At 38.0% G+C, this 24694-nt stretch overlaps 3 protein-coding genes across 5 annotated transcripts; 2 read left to right on the top strand and 1 right to left on the bottom strand.

The window, feature by feature from the left end:
* The first annotated feature begins 469 nt into the window (after positions 1-469).
* On the top strand, positions 470-23262 carry LOC147558656 (ABC transporter G family member 22-like). 3 transcript variants are annotated; one of them, XR_015234423.1, is made up of 13 exons: positions 470-589; positions 1803-2136; positions 2346-2416; positions 2522-2757; positions 3023-3178; positions 3263-3446; positions 3648-3735; positions 5476-5699; positions 5774-6061; positions 6226-6510; positions 6600-6707; positions 6797-7081; positions 23171-23262. XR_015234423.1 is itself a non-coding variant. In XM_086660394.1 (12 exons), exons 1-12 carry the CDS (start codon positions 584-586, stop codon positions 7016-7018), a joined length of 2202 nt encoding a protein of 733 aa, XP_086516520.1. In that variant the 5' UTR covers positions 500-583; the 3' UTR covers positions 7019-7086. The 3 variants fall into 3 exon arrangements, 1 of the variants encoding a protein (XP_086516520.1); XR_015234424.1 differs by having other exon boundaries at positions 500-589; positions 2529-2757; XM_086660394.1 differs by lacking the exon at positions 23171-23262 and having other exon boundaries at positions 500-589; positions 6797-7086.
* Positions 8323-11190, bottom strand: LOC147558657 (receptor-like protein EIX1). Its single transcript, XM_086659056.1, has 2 exons — positions 10071-11190; positions 8323-9971 (listed from the first exon to the last, which is right to left on the bottom strand). Exons 1-2 carry the CDS (start codon positions 11188-11190, stop codon positions 8323-8325), a joined length of 2769 nt encoding a protein of 922 aa, XP_086515182.1.
* On the top strand, positions 21652-23262 carry LOC147558655 (ABC transporter G family member 22-like). The gene is made up of 5 exons (XM_086659055.1): positions 21652-21660; positions 21835-22176; positions 22337-22621; positions 22710-22817; positions 22894-23262. Exons 1-5 carry the CDS (start codon positions 21652-21654, stop codon positions 23104-23106), a joined length of 957 nt encoding a protein of 318 aa, XP_086515181.1. The 3' UTR covers positions 23107-23262.
* Positions 23263-24694: the final 1432 nt, after the last annotated feature.

Below are 24694 nucleotides of genomic sequence, written 5' to 3'. Positions count from 1 at the left end.
TGAATATTAGAGTATAATCTAACAGGCCACCCATCCCCAATGTTGTATTTACAAACTTTGTCCCTAGAGATTAGAGAGGAGAAATTGTGTCAAAAAGATCCAATTTCAAACATGATCCCAAATAATAGCTACTCACAATACGTGGCATTGTATCATAGGGCAGTTGAGGAGTCATAAGTCGTCCCCCTAAAACTTCACAAATCAAGTCCCAACATCTAGGACCATAATTAATTATGGTGGAGCCACTAGATACACATGTACGGTGACAAGTCATTGATGGAAACAGAACAATAAACACAAAGTTACACGTGGATGGTAGGGATCTGACTCAAATGACGAGTTTGTCCTTATCAACATTTTAATTTTTTTTGTAAGGTTATCAACAATTTTAATTGCTCAATCAACAAATATATGGGCATTTTGTAATATTGCAAAAATCATTAAGAATGTGACCTTTTTGGCCCTTTATATAGGAGAAGAGAGAAGTAGTTGAAAACTTGAAATTTATAATGCATTTTGTTTTTCTGTAGCAGTGGCCTTCCTTCAACAAGAGTTTTAAATTCTTCTTCCCCTCCATTGGACCATGAAGGTACTAAACATTTTCACTCTTTCTCTTCAATTAGTATATCAAATTAGGGTCTTTTATCTATAGTTTCTCATTTTGCTAGTTCACTAAACTAAACCGGAGAAAAGTGTCGTTCGCTTTTGTACCAAGTGAAATATGAGAACTGAAGTCTTTTACGTAACAGTAGCTAAAATATTGAATTTAGGGTTGCGCTTACAGTAGTTTGTCTTGTACAAACAATATATGTTTGTACTAATGATATAATTTCTCTATACCTAACAACCCTCTTAAACTTTTTTTAGTGGTTGGAACTTGGAAATTATGGTTCTAACAAAGTGAAGGTGATTGTTAATAACATAAACTTTTATAATATTGTTTGGAGTTAACAAAACATTTATGGTTAGTTTTCTATTTTCATGATGGAGCATTCAAATTTTTAAGCAACATCACCCCATTTAGATATCAATATTTATGGCTTTTCCTTTCTATTAGTTGCAAATAGTACTCACCAATTTTTGTATTCATTTGAAAAAAAAACAACTTTTTTAAATTTAACATTAGGTTACTAGAATTCAAGTCCAAGTCTAGATAACAAAAATCTAATTTCATGAAAATATAGTTGTGATTTTAATTCTTTAAGGGTTTCTTTTTAGTTCAAGAAAAAAAAAGGGCTCGTCCTTTTTAAATCAAGCATATATGAACTTTTGGAATGGATTGACTCATGTAAAGAAAGAAAAAAACGAGTTGATTCTCGAATTACTTCGAATCAACGAATGCAGTTAAGAAGACAATTAACAACTCTTCAGTAGCAATAACACGACGTGTCCAACGGCTTCTCACCCATATAAACCTTAGAGTAGAACAGACATTAGAACATGAAAAGTAAAATCGGCTCCCAAGTTCTTAAAGAAAACATAAAAGAACCAACTAATTTTTGAAGTAGTTGAGCATTTATCTAAGAAATTGGAGAGGGAAGTTCCCCAACCGACATCCAACTCGTTATATATAATCTCACAAACCCGTGAAATGAAAATGCCATCAAATTTGTCAAGTCATTGTCGGAAAATGTTTTCCTGCCCCAATTTTTTTCCTGGTTGATGTTTTCTTCTACAAATTCACATGCTTCTTGGTTTTCTCCACTCTCTTTTCCCTATAAAAATTATTAGTGTTTTAACCAACACCACTTACACTTTTCTTGATAATATTTGGTTAATACCTTTGTGGGCACTCAATGAAGATGGAGGCCGCTTCATCGTCATCGTCAGCACTACCAAGGTCGAAATCAGATCAACTAGAAGTAATGCTGAGGAAGTCGCCAAGTTCGTGGCCTTTTGGTGACACTGATTCTGGCCCAAGCCCATCTAGAAAATCAGGTTTCAGCAAAATAATGACTTCACCTGGAGCTAAGACCCATACCAGGAAGCAGTCAAGAAGTGGAGATGAGATGAGTAGTGGTGCGCTGAGCCGAGCTTCTAGTGCTAGTCTTGGCGGCTTATCTTTCTCTTTCGCTGGTTTTACCGTTCCGCCTGAGCCAATAGCTAATCTCCGAGGAATAAGCGACGATGAAATCTGTAAGCACACGTACATTATTTATTCATGAAGTAACCCAAATACAAAATTGTATTTATTTCATGGCCCATTAGACAAAGGTCTGGGCGGATAATCTTACTGAGTAATCATGTATAACTACCCTTACCGCCTTACGGGGCCTCACCCAAATGATCAAATGACAAGAACACTCAGATTAAGGGGCAATCTCTAATTATTTATGTATTTGCAGCAACAGAAGATATTGAAGCAAGTACAAGAAAGAAGATACATACTGATCCAACCTTACCCATTTATCTCAAGGTAATAATAAGTTACTTATATACTCCTAATCAAAATCACAACTGAGATTACAAGAGTTAAATGACATTAATTTATGTTGCATAATAAGCAATAAAAATGATTCAGTTTACAGATGTGAAATACAAAATAGTTATGAAAGGGGTAACGACAACGGTCGAGAAAGAAATTTTAAACGGAATTACAGGTTCAGCGAGTCCGGGAGAAGTTTTAGCACTAATGGGACCTTCAGGGAGTGGGAAGACAACCCTTCTTAATCTACTAAGTGGGAGGTTAAATGAATCAGTTCCAGGAGGTTCTGTTACTTATAATGATCAACCATATTCTAAGTTTTTGAAAAGCAGGTAACTATATTATGACTCTATAGACTATGTTATTTAATTTGAGGCACAAGGCGAGCTCGCCTCAACCCAACTCACCTCGGCTAACAAGTGCTTTCTGTCGTTATTAAATTTACGAACATTGAAAGGCTTGTTTAGGTTTCTTCTTTTCTAGGAATTGATACTTCTAAAGGAGTTTTCAGTAATATTCTATTATTCTGATGTGAACATCAGATTGAGGTTAAAAATAAGCAAGGAAATTCCAAAGAATAACATGAATACATGACAGGATAGGGTTTGTGACTCAAGATGACATTCTATTTCCACATCTCACTGTGAAAGAAACATTAACATATGTTGCACTCTTACGACTGCCAAAGACATTAACGAAACAACAAAAGGAAGAACGAGCAACAGATATAATCTACGAGCTCGGCTTAGAGAGGTAATACTTATATGAAGATGAGAAAAATAAATTTTCATAGTTGTCAAGATAAATGCTGATGTGGGGACATATTGGTGCACATAGGTGTCAAGACACTATGATCGGAGGCACCTTCGTGCGAGGAATTTCAGGTGGCGAGAGGAAGAGAGTGTGTATTGGCAGTGAGATAATAATCAACCCTTCTCTTTTGTTCCTTGATGAGCCAACCTCTGGCTTGGATTCAACAACAGCCCTGAGGATGGTTCAAATGTTACATGAGATAGCTAAGGTATGGAATTTTCTTACTTACAAATGTCATCTAAAACCAGGAGATTCATCTATATCACTATAAATTGAAATACTAGATTGAGCAACGACCCATTAATTGCCGCGGGCAAGGGGTGACAATCTATGAATATGTGTGTGTGTTTTTATACAACAGTATAACGAATATACCTGTGAGCTGTGACATTGTAATCTTATACGCCAGGCTGGAAAAACGGTGGTAACGACAATCCACCAGCCATCAAGCAGACTTTTTCACAAGTTTGACAAGTTGATACTTTTGGGAAAGGGGAGTGTAGTGTCCCTATCATTTTATTTTAGGGTGCCTTTAGCATCAACCCTTTATACCCCCCTAATAAGAACCCTACTACAAACACTTTTGGCCATTTTCTTTTCTTTCCAATCCAGCCGTGAGTTGAGAAAGAGATGGGGTTATGCTTTTAGTGAGAGAAAGTGTGGAGGAAGGGGAGAAAGAAGAAGGGTTTGGGGCTTGGAGCTTGGAGTTTCTTTATCTTTTGATTATTGTTCTTGGTGTGTGGGAGTTTTCTTCTTTGGCTTGCTTTGGATCTAAGGTAGATTTCTACTCCTCTAGGGCTTGAATAGCCATTTTTATAGAAAACCTAGACAAATTAGATAACACCATAAACCCTAGATTTTAGTATTACTTGAACATAGATTAGGGTTCTTGACATGAATATATATGCTATAAGTAGTAGATCTATATTTGTACAAACTCATATTTTTGGTCACTTGGAATCTCATGTATGTGTTAGATTTTGAGGATATTTGCTATAATGACATACTTGATGAACCATACAACCTTCATTTACATTTCCATGCTAGATTCATGTATTACAATGATATTTAGGGCTAAACCTCTCTATTTGCCATGATTTTAGTATATAGCTCTTATAATTATATGTCTCTCACTATTGGACAACACTCTTTATATAGATACATGAACATGCCCTAGAACTCAACATGATATGAGGATTTTAGGCTATTATCATCATTGATACATTACTTGCAAAATTACAAATATGGAACTCGTATGTCGTAATATGCTATCGAATATGATTTTGATTTATGTATGTTGTGGTGTGATGCTATTATATGTGTGTGATGTGATGGAGTTGGTGGAGAGTTGTGAGAGTTTTGTGGTTGGTTCGACCCTCTCTACCGGATGTGATATTGGTATGGAGCGTATGGGGTCGGCGCTAACACAATGGATGACCTTGTGGGCCACACTCTCATACAACGTGGATACCAACTTGTCATATTGCTTTTGGTTGTCTATTACAAATGGTGTGATATTATGTATGTGTGACGTGATGGAGTTGGTGAAGGGTTGTAAGAGTATTGTGGTTGGTTCGACCCTCTCTACCGGATGTGATATAGGTATGGAGCGTATGGGGTCGGCGCTAACACAATGGATGACCTTGTGGGCCACACTCTTACATAAGGTGGACACCAACTCGTCATGTCGCTTTTTGTTGTTTGTTACATATGTGGTACATTTTATTTCTAATTGTCACAAATCGGATACTATACTTGGACATCTTCTCATGATAACTGGTTGTCTATTTGTTTTGGTAGCTCTTGAAACTGTCTATTGAGGCTTTAGAGGTTTCGAAATCTACTTGTTGGGGTCTGACCCAACCTTTTATTTTTCAGGACAAGGAAATCGGGAAGTGCCACCTGCTTGAGTCATAGTTAGCCTTGGAGGAGTTTCTTTAGTGATTTTCTTTCTTTCTTTAGGTAGTTATTTGGAGTTGTATCTCCTAAACACTTGGTGTTATTTATGTTTTATCTTGTCCGACATTTGTGTCGATGATTTAGAGACATCCTGTGAGTTTTGAGAAACTTGGTAAAGTTTCAGTAGTTGATTTATTGTTACTTTTTGAGCTTCATGTTCGATACTATACCCTCTCCTTGATGAGTATATCGTATATGTTTACTGTTCTGCGGAGAAATGCTTTAAGTTTAGGTTTTCATGGCGGCCGACGTGGAAATCTGGATTTGGGGTGTTACAGGGAGCCTGTTATACTTCGGAAATGCGTCTGAAGCGATGGTTTATTTTGCATCCATAGGATGCTCTCCTTTAATTGCAATGAACCCTGCTGAATTCTTGGTAGACCTTGCAAATGGAAATGTAAATGATGTATCTGTACCATCAGAATTACTAGACAAAGTTCAAATGGGGAGTTTAAAGACCGAAATGGAGAAAGGGAAACCTTCATCGACAGTAGTTCATGAGGTAAGACTCAATGTTCTTAATTTACTTGTATACAGTACCTAGTGTAATAAGCCATATCTTGTGTTCTATTTAAGTATCTAGTGGAGGCTTATGAGACAAGAGTGGCGGAGAAAGAGAAGAAAAGAATTATGGCACCAATACCCATCAATGAAGAAGTAAAAGCAATGGTATCTACGCCAAATAGAGAATGGGGTGCAAGCTGGTTTCAGCAGTTTGCTATCCTATTTTGGAGAGGCCTAAAAGAAAGGCGACATGATTACTTAAGCTGGTTAAGAATCACTCAAGTCCTCGCCACTGCTACTATCTTGGGTATGCTGTGGTGGAACTCAGACAGCACTACACCTAGTGGCCTACATGATCAGGTACTAAACTTACTACATGACACAAACATTCTTAGGTTGTCTTTTGTGGTTTTCTAAGGTAGAACTGACTCGAGTCAAATTTTCAGTTTCTTTTGTCTGACTCGTGATGTCTGGCTTGCCTGAGTTGATTTTGTATCTTTAGAGTCAAATGACTATTTCTGCAGGCAGGACTGTTGTTCTTTATTGCTGTCTTCTGGGGGTTCTTTCCAGTTTTCACGGCAATCTTTACATTCCCTCAAGAGAGAGCTATGCTAAACAAGGAACGGGCAGTCGATATGTATAGACTAAGTGCATATTTTGTTGCAAGAATAACCAGTGATCTACCACTTGACCTCTTGCTACCATTGCTATTCCTTCTCATTGTCTACTTCATGGCTGGCCTAAGATTGGGTGCTGCTCCGTTTTTCTTAACCTTGCTGACCGTGTTTCTCAGCATTGTAGCAGCCCAGGTATGTCTATTGGCAATCATCCGAGGAAAAAAAAACGAGAATGATCATATTTTCTAGTAAGTAGCTAAGAACGGTTGCCACAATATCAGGGACTTGGATTGGCTATTGGTGCTATACTAATGGATGTTAAGAAGGCAACTACCTTGGCGTCAGTAACTGCTATGACCTTCATGCTAGCTGGTGGGTTCTTTATAAAGGTAAGATTACGAGTATTCATAAGCCTTATCTGACTTCCTATTGATCAATTACTGAATTAATAATAAAACTTAATTCAATGACTTTGCAGAGAGTTCCAGTGTTCATATCATGGATTCGATATTTTTCTTTCAACTATCACACGTATAGGCTTCTTCTCAAGGTTCAATATGATCACATACCTCCAGCTCTTAATGCCATTCACCCCGAACCAGACAGTGGCTTTGTGGAGATTGGTGTCATGTTTGCCATGGTTTTTGGGTTCAGACTCTTAGCTTACCTTTCTCTTCGGCAGATAAAGCTCCAATCTTGAGCTTAATTCGTTTTTCTGAAAACTTTATTACTTTTCCTTCGTATTAATTAACATATTGAAAGCGTGCATTTTATTGTTGTGGTAGACATTATAGTATTTTGAACAGATAGTTTCAAGCTGGAAAAAATCTTGACAAAGTTTTCATTTGTTTTAAACTTTATTACTTTTACTAAGTAGGTAATAATGCTTACCTCCACTGGTTACGGGTACGGACCCTGATCATTTATTCTTAATTAACACTAACGTTTCCGTTTACTCTTTTTACGCTGGACCTGGGCATCACATGTTATCTACCGCCGAAAAAATCAACCCCTCGATCATCTTCATGGGACTCTGTGGGGAGGTCAAAACTGCATGAAACAAAGAATCAGAAATACGTTTAATGCCTTCACTAACAAAATAAAATATAGAGAATATACCCTCGACTATATTTTAAATTGACTCACTTTATATATTACTTCTAACACAATGGTTGAAAGGTAACATAAGTTTTCTGACCTAAGTAAATTCTTTAAGACTGAGAGAATATCATACCCTTCCTTACGCCTAAATTTAAGAGCATAAGTACGAAGACAAAAAGATTCAGAGACAACTTTTGATTGATAGCAAAGATGCTAACTTATAACATCTCAACTTGTACATTTCAGATTAGTCGGTTACAAACAAATTATCAGACTGGGACTAGCGAGATTACACAAGAAGAAGAAAAAAAACACCACAACCGAACCAAAGTCTCATTCTAATTGAGATTGGTCATAGAAGACTACCATGGACAAAACTTAAAGAGCTTTTGTGTCTGTAAGAGGCAGTTTCTAAAAATTGAAGAGGAGGTTTAAGAGGCAGCAATAGGCAGTTTCCAAATTGGGATGGTTTCCAATTTTTTGGCTCAATAGGCAGTTTCCAATTTTTTGGCTTATAATATATATAAATAGGGGTTGAGTGCTTTGTAATCAACACACTAACACAAGCAACAACAACTCTTCTTTAGAGAGAGCTAAAGAGAGAGAGCAAGTGAGAGAGAAATTTTTTGTTCATAGTTTTGAGCGGTGTTAAATTTCTCGGTCGTCGAAGATTTAGTATAGAGGTTAATTTCTATACGGTACCATCTTGGGACGAACTTGCGGGTTGTGTGAGTCGTCTTCATCTATCCATCAATAAAGATTTCTTGTTCGCCCGAGGACGTAGGCTTTAAGCCGAACCTCGTTAATTTCTGTTCGCATATTTGATTTTGACTTAGCTTTTCGATTAATCTTTATAATCGGATCAATTTCTAAGATAGGTTCGATAGCTTCCGCGACTTTTAGTTATAACAGTGTCATAGAAGTAATGAACCCAAAATAAGCATGTCTCCAAGATTGCTTCCATAATAACACCCCACAGAAACCCCAAAAACCTATTACAAATCCCAATCCTGCACTAATATAAAACCACTTCATCTCGAGCCAATCATCCTCCGCATCATCACCACCGTCATCTTCTTTTGCTCCACTAATTCTGGGTGGTTGAACTTGTACATCGCCATTGCAATTCTTGAGTGGAAAACCACAGAGTTTAGGGTTGCCAAGATAACTCAATTCCGTAGAGCTTTGCAATTGGTTACCAGAAGGAATTTCGCCTGACAAGTTATTATATGACAAGTTCAAGTGATTTAGAAAATGCAAATCTGTAATGCTTTGAGGAATTACACCCGAAAGATTGTTGCTTGAGAAATCAAGAGATTCCAATGTGCTCATCTTCCCTATTTTGTCTGGTATCTTTCCTGTAAACTGATTCTCAGATAAGTTTAAAAATCGTAATTCGTGAAGTGTTGTTAGATCTTGAGGAATCTCTCCGGATAAGTGGTTTGTAGAAAGATCCATGGTTGTAACAAGTCCAAGAGTGTTACTATACCCATATTGTCTTCCGTTTGTCACCAGTGAAGCAGTTTCTTCATTTCCCCCAATGCTGATGCTAAAATAGTCTATCTGTTTTTTTTGCTTCAAAGCCATGGCACTTAAATTGCTGAAACATCTTGGAATTGATCCGGATAAGTTGTTATGAGCGATATCCAGTATTCGTAGTGAAGTAAGGTCACAAAGTGCTTCTGGAATACCACCACTGAACTTATTTAGACGCAACCTAAGAAGTATAAGCCCTGCAAAGTCAGCTCCCAGCCATGTTGATATGCTTCCACTGAATTTATTTTCACCAAGATCAATCGTAATTAACTTGGTACAGTTTCGCAATAACTGAGGTAGTTCACCGGAGAAAGAGTTATTACCCAAATGCAAGGATTCTAATTCAACTAAAGAACCGATAGAGCTTGGAATTTTTCCTGTTAACTTATTACTTTCCAAGTTTAGCAATGACAAAGATAATGAGTGAAACCAACGTTCTGGAATCTCTCCAAACAGGGCATTGTTTGAGAGATCAAGATATTCTAATGTACACATTTCACCAAACTCTGGATGACATCGGAAAGAGGAAATAGGACCGGATAAGAAGTTGTGAGAAAGATCTAGTACTGAAACATTAGATACACTAGGTAGTGGGCCGTTAAAATAGTTGGAAGTCAAGTTAACTTCTGTAAAAGTAGAACTAAATTTCAATAACTTTGGTAATTCTCCAGTGAGACTATTGTGGCCTAGATTTAAGATTTCCATTCGAGAAGAAATGCCCCAGAACCAAGTGGGGACTGTACCTGAAATTTTTGTGTTGGATAAATCAATATACACCAATTTTGTTTGTGTTTTTAACCATTGGGGAAATCCAGATCCTATGTGACAATTTTTAAATGATAATTGTTCGAGTTGAAAAGGAGGTTTCCAAGCAGATCTGAACTTCAAATCAACTGAATCAATAAACAACAGTTTTAATCTCCGGAGATTGGCGAAGTTAGCTTCAGTTACAACGCCTTGTAATTCATTATCAGAGACCATTAATCTTTCTAAATTTGAGAGATGCCATATTGTTTCTGGCAATGATCCATTCAATTCATTTTCATCAAGGAATAAAACCCTTAATAATGATAATCTTCCTAACGACGAGGGAATTGAACCAGAAAATGAGTTACCATGGAGAGAAAGGTATTCGAGATTCTTTAATTTCCCCAATTGCTCAGGAAAATGGCCAGAAAGTTTGTTAGTTGATAAATCCAACGACTTCAAACTACTGGTGATACATCCAGATGAATTTACCAAAAATCCAGATATATCTCCACCAAGTTTGTTCCTTCCCAAGTTTAATTCCTGCAAGTGGCATAGATTTCCTAAGGTATTTGGTATCTCCCCTTCAAGATCAAAATTAACGCTTAAGTCAAGGATCTTGATTGAAGTCAAATAACCAATATCTTTCGAAATCGTTCCATAGAAATTATTGACACTTAGATCAAGTGCTTCAAGTCTAGTAAGATTATATAGCCATGGAGGTAATGAAGAATTCATGAAATTAATAGAAAGATCGAGAATTACTAGAGAAGTAAAGTTTATGTGAGGAAGAGTTGGTACTACGGATGAATCTAGATTACATAAAGCAAGACGTAACTCGACTAAAGATGGGAGCATGTTAATCACATGTAGCCACTTATGACTTACCCTACTCAGGTTCACAAGACTCATGTCAAGATGTTGGAGAGAAGAAAGATGAGAGAGCCATTGAAGATCACTAACATCTAGCTTGGGGTTGTAACTAATATCAAGAAAATGAAGATTGGATAAGTTTCCAAGTTCCCTGGGAATTATTCCACCAAAATATGCGCTGTTAAGATCGAGATACCTCAAATTATGGAGGGAGCCCAAGAAAGAAGGTATCTCATTACCCCTAAAATCATTCCAACTTAAGTTCAAATAATTTAAATGTTTTAATTCAAGCAGAGAAGGATTTAACTTACCATCTACTGATAAGTGTTGAAGATGAAGTTCAACAACATTTCCCGTTTTCGGATTGCAAACCACTCTTGTCCATTTACAACATTCTTTACCATCCCAAGTAGATAATATATTCTTCTCATAATAAATATTTCCGTTTTCATCAATATATGAAGTATTTTGATATTTTAAATCTTCTCTGAAGGACAACAGAGCTTGTCTCTCCCTTTCCTTGCAAGCAAAACCAAAACTGAACTTGTTGTAATCTGATCTGAACAACAAAAATACAGCAAGAAAGAACATTAGAGAAATAGATCTCGACTCCATTATTAAGTACTGAAATCAAAACAAGAAATTAACTGTGTTTTTCAAACTTAATCGGCAATATATATACAAACACACAAATCTAAAGCTTTTCCGCGTGGTAGGACCTCGCATACTATATTCTAATTTTCAGCTGAACTGTCAATTTTCGAGTCAACAAGACCTTCAATCTGTAGTTGGTCTGAACACTCAACAAAATCTTAAGATGTTATGGCCACAAAGAGAGTAACGAATAAGTATAGGTCCATTGAATCTTGCAAAGATGTTGACAATAAAATTAGTTGGAGACTTTTGTTTAGTATTTAGACTGTTCTACCTTGTTAAGTTTGATTATTTATCGGCCCTCTAAATGGTTTGATTTTTCAACAACTGCTAGCTTAGTTTGTATTGCATCTACTCTAGAATCCGGGAGATTCCAAACTCGATTCACAATAGAGCTGAAATATTCACAAAAATTCGTTTTAAGATCATATCTTGTGCCTTCTTCTTTATGTAGAAATTTCAAGGCTAGCTAATCACCAAGACTTTTACTGATAATTGTTGTTGTAAGAGGCGGTTTCCAAATTGGATTTAAGAGGCAGTTTCTAAAACTCTTGAAGAGGCGGTTTATTGGCACCATATAGGTGGTTTCTAAATTTTGGCACCAAAGTAATTTAGAAACCAAAGTTCCTTTTTATGGGGCTTGATATCTATATAAATAGGGGTCTTGAGTCTTTGTAAAACACACCAACACAAACAACAACTCTTCTTTAGAGAGCTAGAGAGTGAGCAAGTTAGAGAGAAATTTTTTGTTCATAGTTTTGAGCGGTGTTAAAATTCTCGGTCGTCGAAGATCTAGTATAGAAGGTTAATTTCTATGCGGTACCATCTTGGGACGAACTTGCGGGTTGTGTTAGTCGTCTTCATCTATCCTTCAATAAAGATTTCTTGTTCGCCCGAGGACGTAGGCTTTAAAGCCGAACCTCGTTAAATTCTGCTCGCATTAACAATTGGTACCAGAGCCTTGTTGAGATTGAACGAAGAGAAGATGGGATCGAGAAGTGGTACGGTCAAATCAGGGAAATATGAGATAGAGAAGTTCAATGGGAAAAACGATTTTTCTTATTGGCGGATGCAGATGAAGAATCTGCTAATCTCGCAGAAATTACACAAGACGTTGACGGGAAAGAAACCAGGAGATATGTCAGATGAGGATTGGGAAGAGTTAGATCTCGAAGCACGGGCTACCATTATGTTGTGTCTTGAGAGGGACGTGGCGTTCCTAGTAGACGAAGAAACAACGGCGGCGGGTGTGTGGTTAAAACTAGAAAGCAGTTTCATGACGAAAACTTTAACGAATCGGGTCTACTTAAAATCCAAATTATTCACATGTAGAATGGAAGAGGGTTCTTCTATTCAGGAATATGTGAATAGGTTTGACAGGATTATCTCAGATTTGAAGGATATTGATGTTAAGGTTGAGGATGAGGACCAAGCCCTCATATTGTTACTTTCATTGCCTAAATCCTATGAGAACCTTGTTCAAACTTTGATGCTTGTTGGTGATAGTCTAAGCATGGAAGAGACGAGAAATTCGCTATTAGCGGATGACCTTCGTAAGGTTGCTACTAGCAGTATGGCGTCGGGTGGAGTAGACAAAGAACAAGCACAAGGGTTGTTTGTAACGAGGGGGAGGAGTAATGAAAGGGGAAAGGGAAAGGGCGGGAAATCTAGATCCAAATCTAGAGGCTCTTTCAAGAAAACGTGCTTTAGTTGTGGTGAGCTTGGCCACTTTAAAGCGGCTTGTCCAAAGAGAAAGTTGAAGCAAAAGAACGAAGGCTACAAGGAGAAACAAGAGATGCAAGAGGCGGGATATGTGTCAGAAGAGGCGGACGAATGTTTCTCGGTGACAGAGGAGTCTGAGAAGATCTTCGATAAGTGGATGCTTGATTCAGGGGCGTCACACCATATGTGCCCAAATAGGGAGTTGTTTACTACCTATAGGAGTATAGATGGTGGTACAGTTATACTGGGTGATGATAGTATATGTAAAACTGTGGGACTCGGAACAATACGGATCAAGATGCACGATGGAGTGGTGAGAACATTGACGGACGTAAGACACATACCCGATTTGCGGAAAAATCTAATTTCCCTTGGTGTGTTGGAGCGGAACGGCTGTAAGATAATTATAGAGAATGGCTCCATAAGAGTCGTTAAGGGTTCTTTGGTGGTAATGAGAGGTACTCGTTACGGTAATTTATACAAACTTTTGGGGACAACAATTACGGGAGATGTAGCAGTAGGAATCAGTGGAAGGGATCCAACGGCTAGTACGAGGCTTTGGCATATGCGCCTTGGGCATATGTCAGAAAAGGGTCTATCTTTGATGTGCGGGAAAGGCTTGTTGAAGGACATGAAGAAGCCTTGCATGGAGTTTTGTGAGCATTGTGTGTTCGGGAAGGCACACAGGGTGACGTTCTCTACGAGCAAGCACAGGAGCAAAGAGGTGTTAGACTACGTACACACCGATGTCTGGGGACCGGCAAAGTTACCTTCCAAAGGTGGTTCCAGGTATTTTGTTACATTCGTTGATGATCATTCGAGATTTGTCTGGCTTTATTTTCTGAAGCATAAGAATGAGGTATTCAACACATTCCTGGTGTGGAAAGCAATGGTTGAGAACAAAACTGGTCGAAAGCTGAAGACGTTAAGGTCGGATAATGGGACCGAGTACACGGATGGGGCATTCAAGGAGTTTTGTAATCAGGAAGGCATTGTGAGGCACTGGACAGTAGTAAACACACCTCAGCAGAATGGAGTCGCAGAGAGATTGAACCGTACACTACTTGAGAAGGCTAGATGTATGCGCTCCAATTCGGGACTAGGCGTAGAATGGTGGGCAGAATCTGTTGCTACAGCTTGTTATATTGTGAACAGGTCTCCACATTCTTCTTTAGATGGCGGCATACCTTACGAGGTGTGGTCAGGTGAACATGCAGATTACGGGAGACTTAAGGTTTTCGGTTGTACGGCCTATTACCATGTTAAAGGTAACAAACTTGACAATAGAGCAAAGAAGGCAATTTTCTTAGGATATGCTACAGGAGTCAAGGGTTATCGGCTATGGTGTACGGAAGACAAGAAGTTTGTAATCAGCAGAGATGTGGTGTTTGATGAGTCATCTATGGTAGCTATGGCGAAAGCTACGGCGCCTAGTTGTGGTGATGTTGGGTCTACTAAAGCTCAAGTAGTGGAAGTAGAAGCCGAAGACCAACGGGTTTCTAGGAATCATGATCAGGTGGAGCATCAGGATAAAACTCAAGATGAGGAAATTGATGAACCCGATCATGAGGAGGTTCAAGGGGAAGGTACACAAGTTTTACAACAACAACAGCAGGATGTTTCGGTACACACTAGGCCGAAACAGTTATATAAGCCGGTACAGAGGTTAGGGTCAGACAAACCTCTTAGGCATTACGGGCAGGCAAATGTGGTTGAATATGCACTCTCGGTGGAAGACGACGAGCCGGTCACCTTCAAACAAGCTATTACCGCGGCGGAAAGAGAGAGTTGGTTGGTTGCTATGCAAGAAGAGATGGAGTCTCTTCACAAGAACCAGACATGGGAGGTTGTCCCATTGCCCGAAGGTAAGTCTGTTATTGGTTGTAAATGGGTGTACAAGAAGAAAGAGGATTCTTCCGAAATCAAGGGTACAAGGTATAAGGCAAGACTAGTGGCCAAGGGTTATGCACAGAAAGAAGGGGTCGACTACAATGAGATTTTCTCACCGGTCGTGAAACATACTTCTATTCGGGTGCTATTGAGTATTGTTGCTCACAGGGATCTTGAGCTGGAACAACTCGATGTTAAAACCGCCTTCTTGCACGGAGATTTGGAAGAAGAAATTTATATGGCTCAACCTGAGGGATACAAGGTTGAGGGCAAAGAAAATCAAGTATGTCGTTTGAGGAAATCTCTTTACGGATTGAAACAATCCCCTCGCCAATGGTACAAACGATTTGATTTTTTCATGCTAAAGCATGGTTTTCGCAGAAGTGACTATGATTGTTGTGTATACATCAAGAAGCTTCGCGAAGGTGACTTTATTTATCTCCTTTTGTATGTGGATGACATGCTTATTGCTTCTAGAAGCATGGTGGAGATAGATAAGTTGAAATCTCAACTCAGTCAAGAGTTTGAGATGAAAGACATGGGCGCTGCAAAGAAGATACTGGGAATGGAGATTAAAAGAGAGCGGTCAAGTAAGAAACTGTACTTGAGTCAGAAAGGTTACATCGAACGAGTAGTTTCTCGGTTCGGGATGCAGGATGCGAAGGCGGTGTCAACACCTTTGGCACCACACTTCAGGCTCTCGGGAAAACAATCTCCCACTACTACGGTGGAGAAGGATCATATGGATCGTGTACCGTATGCTAGTGCAGTTGGCAGTTTGATGTACGCTATGGTGTGTACTCGTCCTGATATTTCACAAGCGGTCAGTGTGGTTAGTAGGTTTATGGCAAATCCGGGGAAGACACATTGGGAAGCTGTGAAGTGGGTCTTGAGGTACTTGAAGGGTACCGTTGATACGGGTTTGTGCTTTGGTGGAGACACATGTCAGGTAAGCGGTTATGTGGACTCGGATTATGCTGGCGATCTAGATAGAAGACGATCTACTACTGGTTATGTATTTAGGGTACATGGTGCTCCAGTTAGTTGGCGATCGATGTTACAATCTACAGTTGCGTTATCTACTACGGAGGCCGAGTATATGGCTATGACCGAGGGTGTGAAGGAAGCATTGTGGTTGTGGGGTCTTCTGGATGATCTAGGGATTAAGCAGGAGTGCGTGGATGTATGGTGTGATAGTCAAAGTGCGATCCACTTGGCGAAGAATCAGGTCCATCATGCTCGTACTAAGCATATCGATGTCAGGTATCACTTTGTACGAGATGTCATAGAGGAAGGTGATGTTTCTCTCATGAAGGTACACACAGATGAGAATCCCGCGGACATGTTGACTAAAGTGGTGACATGTAGCAAGTTTCAGCATTGCCTGGAATTGCTACAAATCGGCTCATGTTAAGTTGCCCGAAAGGGCGTAATGGCGACAAGGTAATCTTTATGTGAAGGGTTGGTAGAACTACGGTAGGCTTGATCCTGTAAAAGGGTACGTAGGCAACCATGGTCATATGGTGCAGTCGGATGAAGTTACAAGAAGCAGATATATCTTACAAGGAGTATCCTGGTGTTCGTCCAAAATTTGAAGGGTATCAAATTGTGTACGAGGTGGAGAATTGTAAGAGGCGGTTTCCAAATTGGATTTAAGAGGCAGTTTCTAAAACTCTTGAAGAGGCGGTTTATTGGCACCATATAGGTGGTTTCTAAATTTTGGCACCAAAGTAATTTAGAAACCAAAGTTCCTTTTTATGGGGCTTGATATCTATATAAATAGGGGTCTTGAGTCTTTGTAAAACACACCAACACAAACAACAACTCTTCTTTAGAGAGCTAGAGAGAGAGCAAGAGTGAGAGAAATTTTTCATAGTTTTTGAGCGGTGTTAAATTTCTCGGTCGTCAAAGATCTAGTATAGAAGGTAAAATTCTATACGGTACCATCTTGGGACGAACTTGCGGGTTGTGTTAGTCGTCTTCATCTATCCTTCAATAAAGATTTCTTGTTCGCCCGAGGACGTAGGCTTTAAGCCGAACCTCGTTAAATTCTGTTCGCATATTTGATTTTGACTTAGCTTTTCGATTAATCTTCATAATCGGATCAATTTCTAGGTTAGGTTCGATAGCTTCCGCGACCATTAGTTATAACAGTTGTGAAGTTATGAGTGACGCCAAATAAATCAAATTATATTGGATTCAAATTGATTTAGTTTGAATGAGCTCTTTCAATGACCGATCAACTTTCTGCACAACCAGTTAATTTGCTTAGAGTTTGTGTCTTGTTGTGGTTTGTTTTTCTTTCTTGTGTTATCTTAATAGAGTAGAGACAGCATAGTACAGAACACAAATGAAGAAGAGCGTGTTTGAAGGGACACTACGCGTGCATTATGCACCTTGAACAGCCATGGGTCCTCCAACAAGTGGTGAGATAAGAAAAATGTTTTTCTCCCTACTTTGTGATCAGTTTCCTTTTTAACAAGGGCGAGCCTTCATAGGATGTGAACTTCAATATAAAAATGCATTTAAAATTAGTACATGTTAAATTTTCAGATATTAATTTAAACCCAACATAGGATGTGAACTTCAAGAGTAAAGACTTAAAGAGTAAAGACTTCAGAGTAAACGCCTACCCATTAGAGAAGAATGCAGCAAAGCTGAATTTGTTGTAATCTGGTCTGAACAAGAAGAATGCAGCAAGAAAGAGCATTAGAGAAATAGACCTCGACTCCATTATTACGTACTTAAATCAAAACCAGAAATCAACTGTGTTTTCAAGTTGAAACGCCAACATATATATACAAACACACAAAATCTAAAGCTTTTCCGCGTGATAGGACCTCTCGTACTGTATTCAATTTTTCAGCTGAAGTGTCAATTTTCGAGTCAACAAGACCTTCAATCAGTAGTCGGTCTCAACACTCCACTTTCTTTACAACCACTCAATTCTTTGTGGGGTGTAATATCTTAAGATGTTATGGCCACAAAGAGAGTGATGAATAAGTATAGGCCCGTTGAATCTTGCAAAGATTGTTACAATAAAATTAGTTGGAGACTTTTCTTTAGTATTTAGACTGTTCTACCTTGTTAAGTTTGATTATTCATCGACCCTCTCAATGGGTTTGATTTGCCAACAACTGCTAGCGCAGTTTGTGACCGAATCTACTCACCAATATTTGTTGTGTTTTCTTTTCTTTGGATTATCTAAAGAGAGCTCACTTGTACACCAATAGACCACGCGTGTTTGAAGGGGCTTTACCTGTGTACTTGCCCCTGGAAGTTCAGAATCAGTACTCAGTCATCGTCTCCATCTTTTAGTTATTTTTGTTGGAAACATTATTTCTAGATGTACACTTGAGCTAGATTCTAATTCTTTTGAGTGAACGAGTTTTTCCAAATACAAAACTTTTCAAGATATTTCAGTAATCCAAGTATTTGATTTAGACTTGCAAATATTGTGGAAAGTATAACTTTGGTAATTCTCCCGTGAGTCTATTACGGCCTAGATTTAAATCAACCATTCGAGAAGACATGTCCCAGAACCAAGTGGGAACTGTGCCTGATATTCTTGTGTTGGATAAATCAATATATGTTAAACTTTTTTGTGTTTTTAACCATTGGGGAAATCCAGATCCTATGTGACAATTTCTGAATGATAATCGTTTGAGTTGGAAAGGAGGTTCCCAAGCAGAGCTCAACTTCAAATCGACTGAATTAATATGTAACTCTTAAGTATGATGTAGCATGTCAGCAAGCATCAATAAGTATGATGTTGCTACATCATGCTTATTGATGGTTGCTTCCCCCTGGAACAACTTCAAAGAGTTATCTTTTTATGAAAAAAGTATGATGTAGCATGTCAGCAAGCATCAATAAGCATATCCTTGCAAGTTCATCCCTTTGTCTCCAATTCCGTTTGCAAGCATCAGTAAACATTAATGTATGATCAATCAATTATGTAGCTTAGTTGTTACCCTTATGAATTTTGGAATCAGTACACTGTCATGGTCTCCATCTTTTAGTTATTTTTGTTGGAGACATTATTTCTAGATGTACACTTGAGCTAGATTCTAATTCTTTTGAGTGAACGAGTCTTCCCAAATACAAAACTTTTCAAGATATTTCAGTAATCCAAGTATTTGATTTAGACTTACAAACTATTCACCAAAAATTTGTATCTTGTGTCTTCTTCTTTATGTAGAAATTTCAAGGCTAGCTAGTCACCAAGACTTCTACCTTGTGGAGTTATGAATGGCGCCAAATAGATCAAATTATATTGGATGCAAATTGACTTAGTTTGAATGAGTCCTTTCAATGACCGATGAACTTTCTGCACAACCAATTAATTTGCTTAGAGTTTGTGTGTCTTTTTGTGGTTTGTTATTCTTTCTTGTGTGAAGAAGAGAGTGTTTGAAGGGACACTACACGTGCATCATGCGCCTTGAAAAATCATGGGTCCTCCAACAAGTGGTGAGAAATAAAAAATGGTACTTTCTCTACTTCGCGATCAGTTTCCTTTTTGACAAGGGCAAGCCTTCATAGGATGTGACTTCAATATAAGAATGCATACATGTTCAATTTTCAGCTATTGCTTTAAACCCAACATAGGATGTGAACTTCAATATAAGAGTGCCTTCATGACTAGTACATATTAAACCCAACATTCATTTGAGCCGATCTTAAGAGTAAAGACCTACCCATTATTATTCCAAAACCAATTTCTCACTTGTTACTCGTCCAAACCATTTTCTTCATCATTTAACCCCCATATGCCATATCAGCTATAATTTACTTAATATCCATAATACAAACACAAAAACTTAAAATGCAAAATCATCCGACTTAGATACAAAGTTTTTCTATAAGAGTTTTTCTGTTGCATATTTTTTTTTTCTTGACTGTAAAATTCGTAATAACAATCCAATTTGATAGGGGGTCTAGTTTATTTCCTCTTCCAACTATAATCCATTTGAAGGGCATTATATTTGGCCGCGGCTTTAGGGAATAAAGAAAATTCTCCGGGGAATAAAGGCTTTTCTTAAAACTAGTCGAATAAGATTGACTTTTATATTTCTTTTTTTATTGCTAAGGGGCTTCTAAATTTAGAAGATGCTATAAAAAAAGCTCCTTCATCTCATCACCTCATCTTCTCGCCACCTCATCATCTTCTCCGGCGAAGGTCGCCTGCCGGCCGATTTTCCGACCATCGACCTTCAAACATAATTTTTTTTCTCTCTTCCTCTCTCTCTCTCTAACACTCCGGCGAAAGGAGACCTTCGCCAGAGGTCTGGTCTGTCCATGAACAGACCAGATCCCTTCGCCGGAGAAGATGATGAGGTGGCAAGAAGATGAAGTGGCAGAGAGACAGATGAGATGGAGGAGAACTTTCAAAAAAATGTATTCTGTATTCCCCATAAAAATTTATTCTCCGGATAATTTTCTTTATTCCCCAAAGCCGCGGCCTTATATTTCTAGCTTTATCATTCGAATGTAAAGTTGTTCTCTCGCCCCATAAGTTGCATGATATGTCATGAAATCATTTGTCCGTCATTCCAGTAATGTATGCTCATAAAATACAATACATTTATCTATATTGTATCAATATTTTCTATGTATATCCTAACTTTTACACAATCTTTCCATATGTAAATCCTAATCTTTATACAATTTTTCCATATGTAAATCCTAATCATATTGTCAAAGGCATTGTTCCCATTCAATAATTAACAAGAATTATCCCACTATTGTATTCGAACCACTCACAATATAGAATTTTCTTTTTCACAATCCTCTTTGCAATTTCTTTTTTTCTTCAAGTTCTTTAATTTTTAATGGAGGCTTCTAGGATTAAATTATTGTCAATTAATACAATGGGTAATGTTATACCTATTAAGCTACAATCTGACAATTATCTAGCATGGAAGAGTATTCTTACCAATGCTTAAGAAATTCATTGTACATGACCTAATTAATGGATCCAAGTTATGTCCACATCAATTTATTAATGAGGAAAATAGACAAACTATTATTATCAATCAAGAGTATATTAAATGGGTTGAGGATGATCAGACCGTACTCATATGCTTGAATTCTACCCTTTCGGATTCGGTGATTCCATATGTCGTTTGAACATCATCTTCTTGAGAACTATAGTTAAATCTGGAAGAAAATTTTGTAGCAGCATCTACTGCCCATGTTCTTCAATTACAAGATAGATTAAGAGAATGTAAAAGAGATCATCTACAATGGTAGAATTTTTATCTAATATCAAAATGATCACAAATGGTCTTCCAGCAACCGGTAGTCCAAATATGAGGTGATCGTTAGTAGTCGAAGATGACTGCCATATGAGTTCGATTCGTTCAGGACTTCCATTAGAATTCGAAGTTCGCATGTCTCTGTTGCCGAACTACATAATCTCCTTATTAGTGAGGAGATCACGGTTTCTGGAAAAAAAATTAAAGCAACAGTTAACACCTCTATTCATTAATCTCAAGCTTTTTTAGCTTCTAATTTTAATAATAGATACAGATCTCAGTTTCAACAACAACCCAACAGTCAAAATAAGAACCGTAATTATAATCATAAAGGAAGGGGTTATGCCAAACCTAATTTCAGCAACAACAATCCTTTATCTCAATCAAATGGGAATTTCTAATTTAATTTTGATAAACCTGTTTGTCAGATCTGTCATCTAGTGGGACATTTGACTACCGAATGCTCTCATCGAATGAATTTTTCTTATCAGGGACGTGCTCCCCCAAATAATTTGGCTTTGGCCAATGTTCGTGGATCTAATATTAGGAGTCAATGGCGAAGGTATGTTCATACATCATATTGGTAATACTTCCTGTTTCTAGAATAACCAAAAATTCATTCTTAAAAATATTTTACATGTTCCTAAGGCCTCTCATAATCTATTATCGGTTCAAAAAAGTTGCCTCTGACAATTATTGTTCCTCGACTTTTAATCATTTTGGTTTTGTTTTGAAGGACCTGTTTTCGGACTTGATGCTCTTCAGCGGGAACTCTGAGGTTGGTGTCTATCCTCTGCATTTTAGTTCTTCTTCATTAATTCAACCTACCTTTTCAGCATTTTCAATGGCACCAATACCAATCAATGAAGAATTAAAAGCAATGGTATCTACGCCAAATAGAGAATGGGGTGCAAGCTGGTTTCAGCAGTTTTCTATCCTATTTTGGAGAGGCCTCAAAGAAAGGCAACATGATTACTTAAGCTGGTTAAGAATCACTCAAGTCCTCGCCACTGCTACTATCTTGGGCATGCTATGGTGGAACTCAGACAGCCCTACACCTAGTGGCCTACATGATCAGGTACTAAACTACATGACACGAACACTCTTAGGTTGTCTTTTGTGGTTCTCTAAGGTAGAACTGGCTCGAGTCAAATTTTCAGTTTCTTTTGTCTGACTCGTGATGTCTAGCTTGCCTGAGTTGATTTTGTAACTTTTGAGTCAAATGACTATTTTTGCAGGCAGGACTGTTGTTCTTTATTGCTGTCTTCTGGGGGTTCTTTCCAGTTTTCACAGCTGTCTTTACATTCCCTCAAGAGAGAGCTATGCTAAACAAGGAACGGGCTGTCGATATGTATAGACTAAGTGCATATTTTGTTGCAAGAATAACCAGTGATCTACCACTTGACCTCTTGCTACCGTTGCTATTCCTTCTCATTGTCTATTTCATGGCTGGCCTAAGATTGGGTGCTGCTCCGTTTTTCTTAACCTTGCTTACCGTGTTTCTCAGCATTGTAGCAGCCCAGGTATGTCTATTGGCAATCAGCCGAGGAAAAAAAACGAGAATGATCATATTTTCTAGTAAGTAGCTAAGAACGGTTGCCACAATATCAGGGACTTGGATTGGCTATTGGTGCTATACTAATGGATGTTAAGAAGGCAACTACCTTGGCGTCAGTAACTGCTATGACCTTCATGCTAGCTGGTGGGTTCTTTATAAAGGTAAGATTACGAGTATTCGTAAGCTTTATCTGACTTCCTATAGATTAATTACTAAATTAATTCTACAACTTTGCAGAGAGTTCCAGTGTTCATATCATGGATCCGATATTTTTCTTTCAACTATCACACGTATAGGCTTCTTCTCAAGGTTCAATATGATCACATCCCTCCAGCTCTGAACGCCATTCACCCCGAACCAGACAGTGGCTTTTTGGAGATTGGTGTCATGTTTGCCATGGTTTTTGGGTTCAGACTCTTAGCTTACCTTTCTCTTCGGCACCAATCTTGAGCTTAATTCGTTTTTTTCTGAAAACTTTATTACTTTTCCTTCGTCTTAATTAACATATTGAAAGCGTGCATTTTATTGTTATAGTAGACATTGTAGTGTTTGAACAGATAGTTTCAAGCTGGAAAAAATCTTGACAAAGTTTTCATTTGTTTTAAACTCCTGTTCATGATATCTATTCCAACCCATGATACTAAAGTAGGTAATAATGCTTACCTCCACTGGTTACGGGTACGGACCCTGATCATTTATTCTTAATTAACACGAAAGTTTCCGTTTACTCTTTTTACGCTGGACCCTGGGCATCACATGTTGTTATCTACCGCCGAAAAAATCAACCCCTCCATCATCTTCATGGGACTCTGTGGGGAGATCGAAACTGCATGAAACGAAGAATCAGAAATACGTTTAATGCCTTCACTAGCAAAATAAAATATAGACAATATACCCTCGAATATCTGTTTCGATTCTCTATGTATATGATAAAACTTATAAATTGATTCACTTTATAATAATATATTGAAAATAGTAGTTGAAACTTTCACAGAATGAAGTATGATCATAAGATATACTTAGTAGACTTGTTCCTGGCAAGGCTTATGTACAACCCACATGGAGATAATTCAAAGATGCTAGTTTATCACCCTGTCATCCAGATATGTCCGCGTCCATACCTCTAGGACAAATGGTAGATGGAACATTAACCGCGCATCAATAATCACTACGTATATATTACTTCTAACACTGGTTGAAAGATAACATAATATTTTTTGGCAAACATTCGAGCTTTTACTCTATTTTCTGGGGTTTCCCACGAAACTATAGGCAATTCTCTTCTCTAAATTATATATACTTTGCAATGTTCTTACAAGTACACCCAAAATAACTCAAAAACATTATCATTTGGAGATGGGGTCATACCTTTAAGAGGATCTAAGTAAATTCTTTAAGACTGAGAGGATATGATACACTTCCTTACGCCTAAATTTAAGAGCATAAGAACGAAGACAAAAAGATTCAGAGACAACTTTTGATTGATAGCAAAGATGCTAACTTATAACATTTCAACTTGTACGTTCCAGATGAGTCGGTTACATACAAATTAGACTAGCGAGATTGAATAAAAAGAAAAAAGAAACCATCACTACCTAGTCTCATTATAATTGACATTGGTCTGTTATTTAAAATATTATAACCACATCAATACATATTTCCAAACTACCGCACACATAACTTGAAGAGTTTTTGTGTCATAGAAGTAATGAACCCAAAATAAGCATGTCTCCAAGATTGCCTCCATAATAACACCCCACATAAACCCCAAAACCCTGTTACAAATCCCACTCCTGCACTAATATAAAACCACTTCATCTCAAGCCAATCATCATCCACATCGTCACCACCATCACCTTGTTTTCCTCTACCATATTCGGGTGGTTGATCTTGTCCATCATCATCGCAGTAATTGAGTGGAATACCACAAAGTTCAGGGTTGCCAAGGTAACTCAGTTCAGTAAAGCTTTGTAATTGGGTACCTGAAGGAATCTTCCCTGACAAGTTATTATATGACAAGTTCAAGTGATTCAGAGAA

Source organism: Eschscholzia californica, unplaced genomic scaffold, assembly GCF_041429995.1.
Source record: "Eschscholzia californica isolate CP2 unplaced genomic scaffold, dmEscCali1.0.p SCAF_2, whole genome shotgun sequence".
Lineage (NCBI taxonomy): Eukaryota > Viridiplantae > Streptophyta > Magnoliopsida > Ranunculales > Papaveraceae > Eschscholzia > Eschscholzia californica.
The sequence above is the reverse complement of the archived record's forward strand: the minus strand, read 5'-3'. Positions and strand labels throughout refer to the sequence as shown.

Bases quoted from the DNA above. Each gene is read 5' to 3' on its own strand.
- LOC147558656 (XM_086660394.1), top strand. The intron at 2,758-3,022 runs GTAACTATATTA...AATACATGACAG, and splicing joins TCTAAGTTTTTGAAAAGCAG to GATAGGGTTTGTGACTCAAG. The intron at 3,736-5,475 runs GTGTAGTGTCCC...GGGGTGTTACAG, and splicing joins GATACTTTTGGGAAAGGGGA to GGAGCCTGTTATACTTCGGA.
- LOC147558657 (XM_086659056.1), bottom strand. From the start codon at position 11,190: ATGGAGTCGAGATCTATTTCTCTAATGTTCTTTCTTGCTGTATTTTTG. The intron at 9,972-10,070 runs GTAACTCATTTT...GATCATTGCCAG, and splicing joins CGAATACCTTTCTCTCCATG to AAACAATATGGCATCTCTCA.
- LOC147558655 (XM_086659055.1), top strand. The intron at 22,177-22,336 runs GTACTAAACTAC...CTATTTTTGCAG, and splicing joins CTAGTGGCCTACATGATCAG to GCAGGACTGTTGTTCTTTAT. The intron at 22,622-22,709 runs GTATGTCTATTG...CCACAATATCAG, and splicing joins TCAGCATTGTAGCAGCCCAG to GGACTTGGATTGGCTATTGG.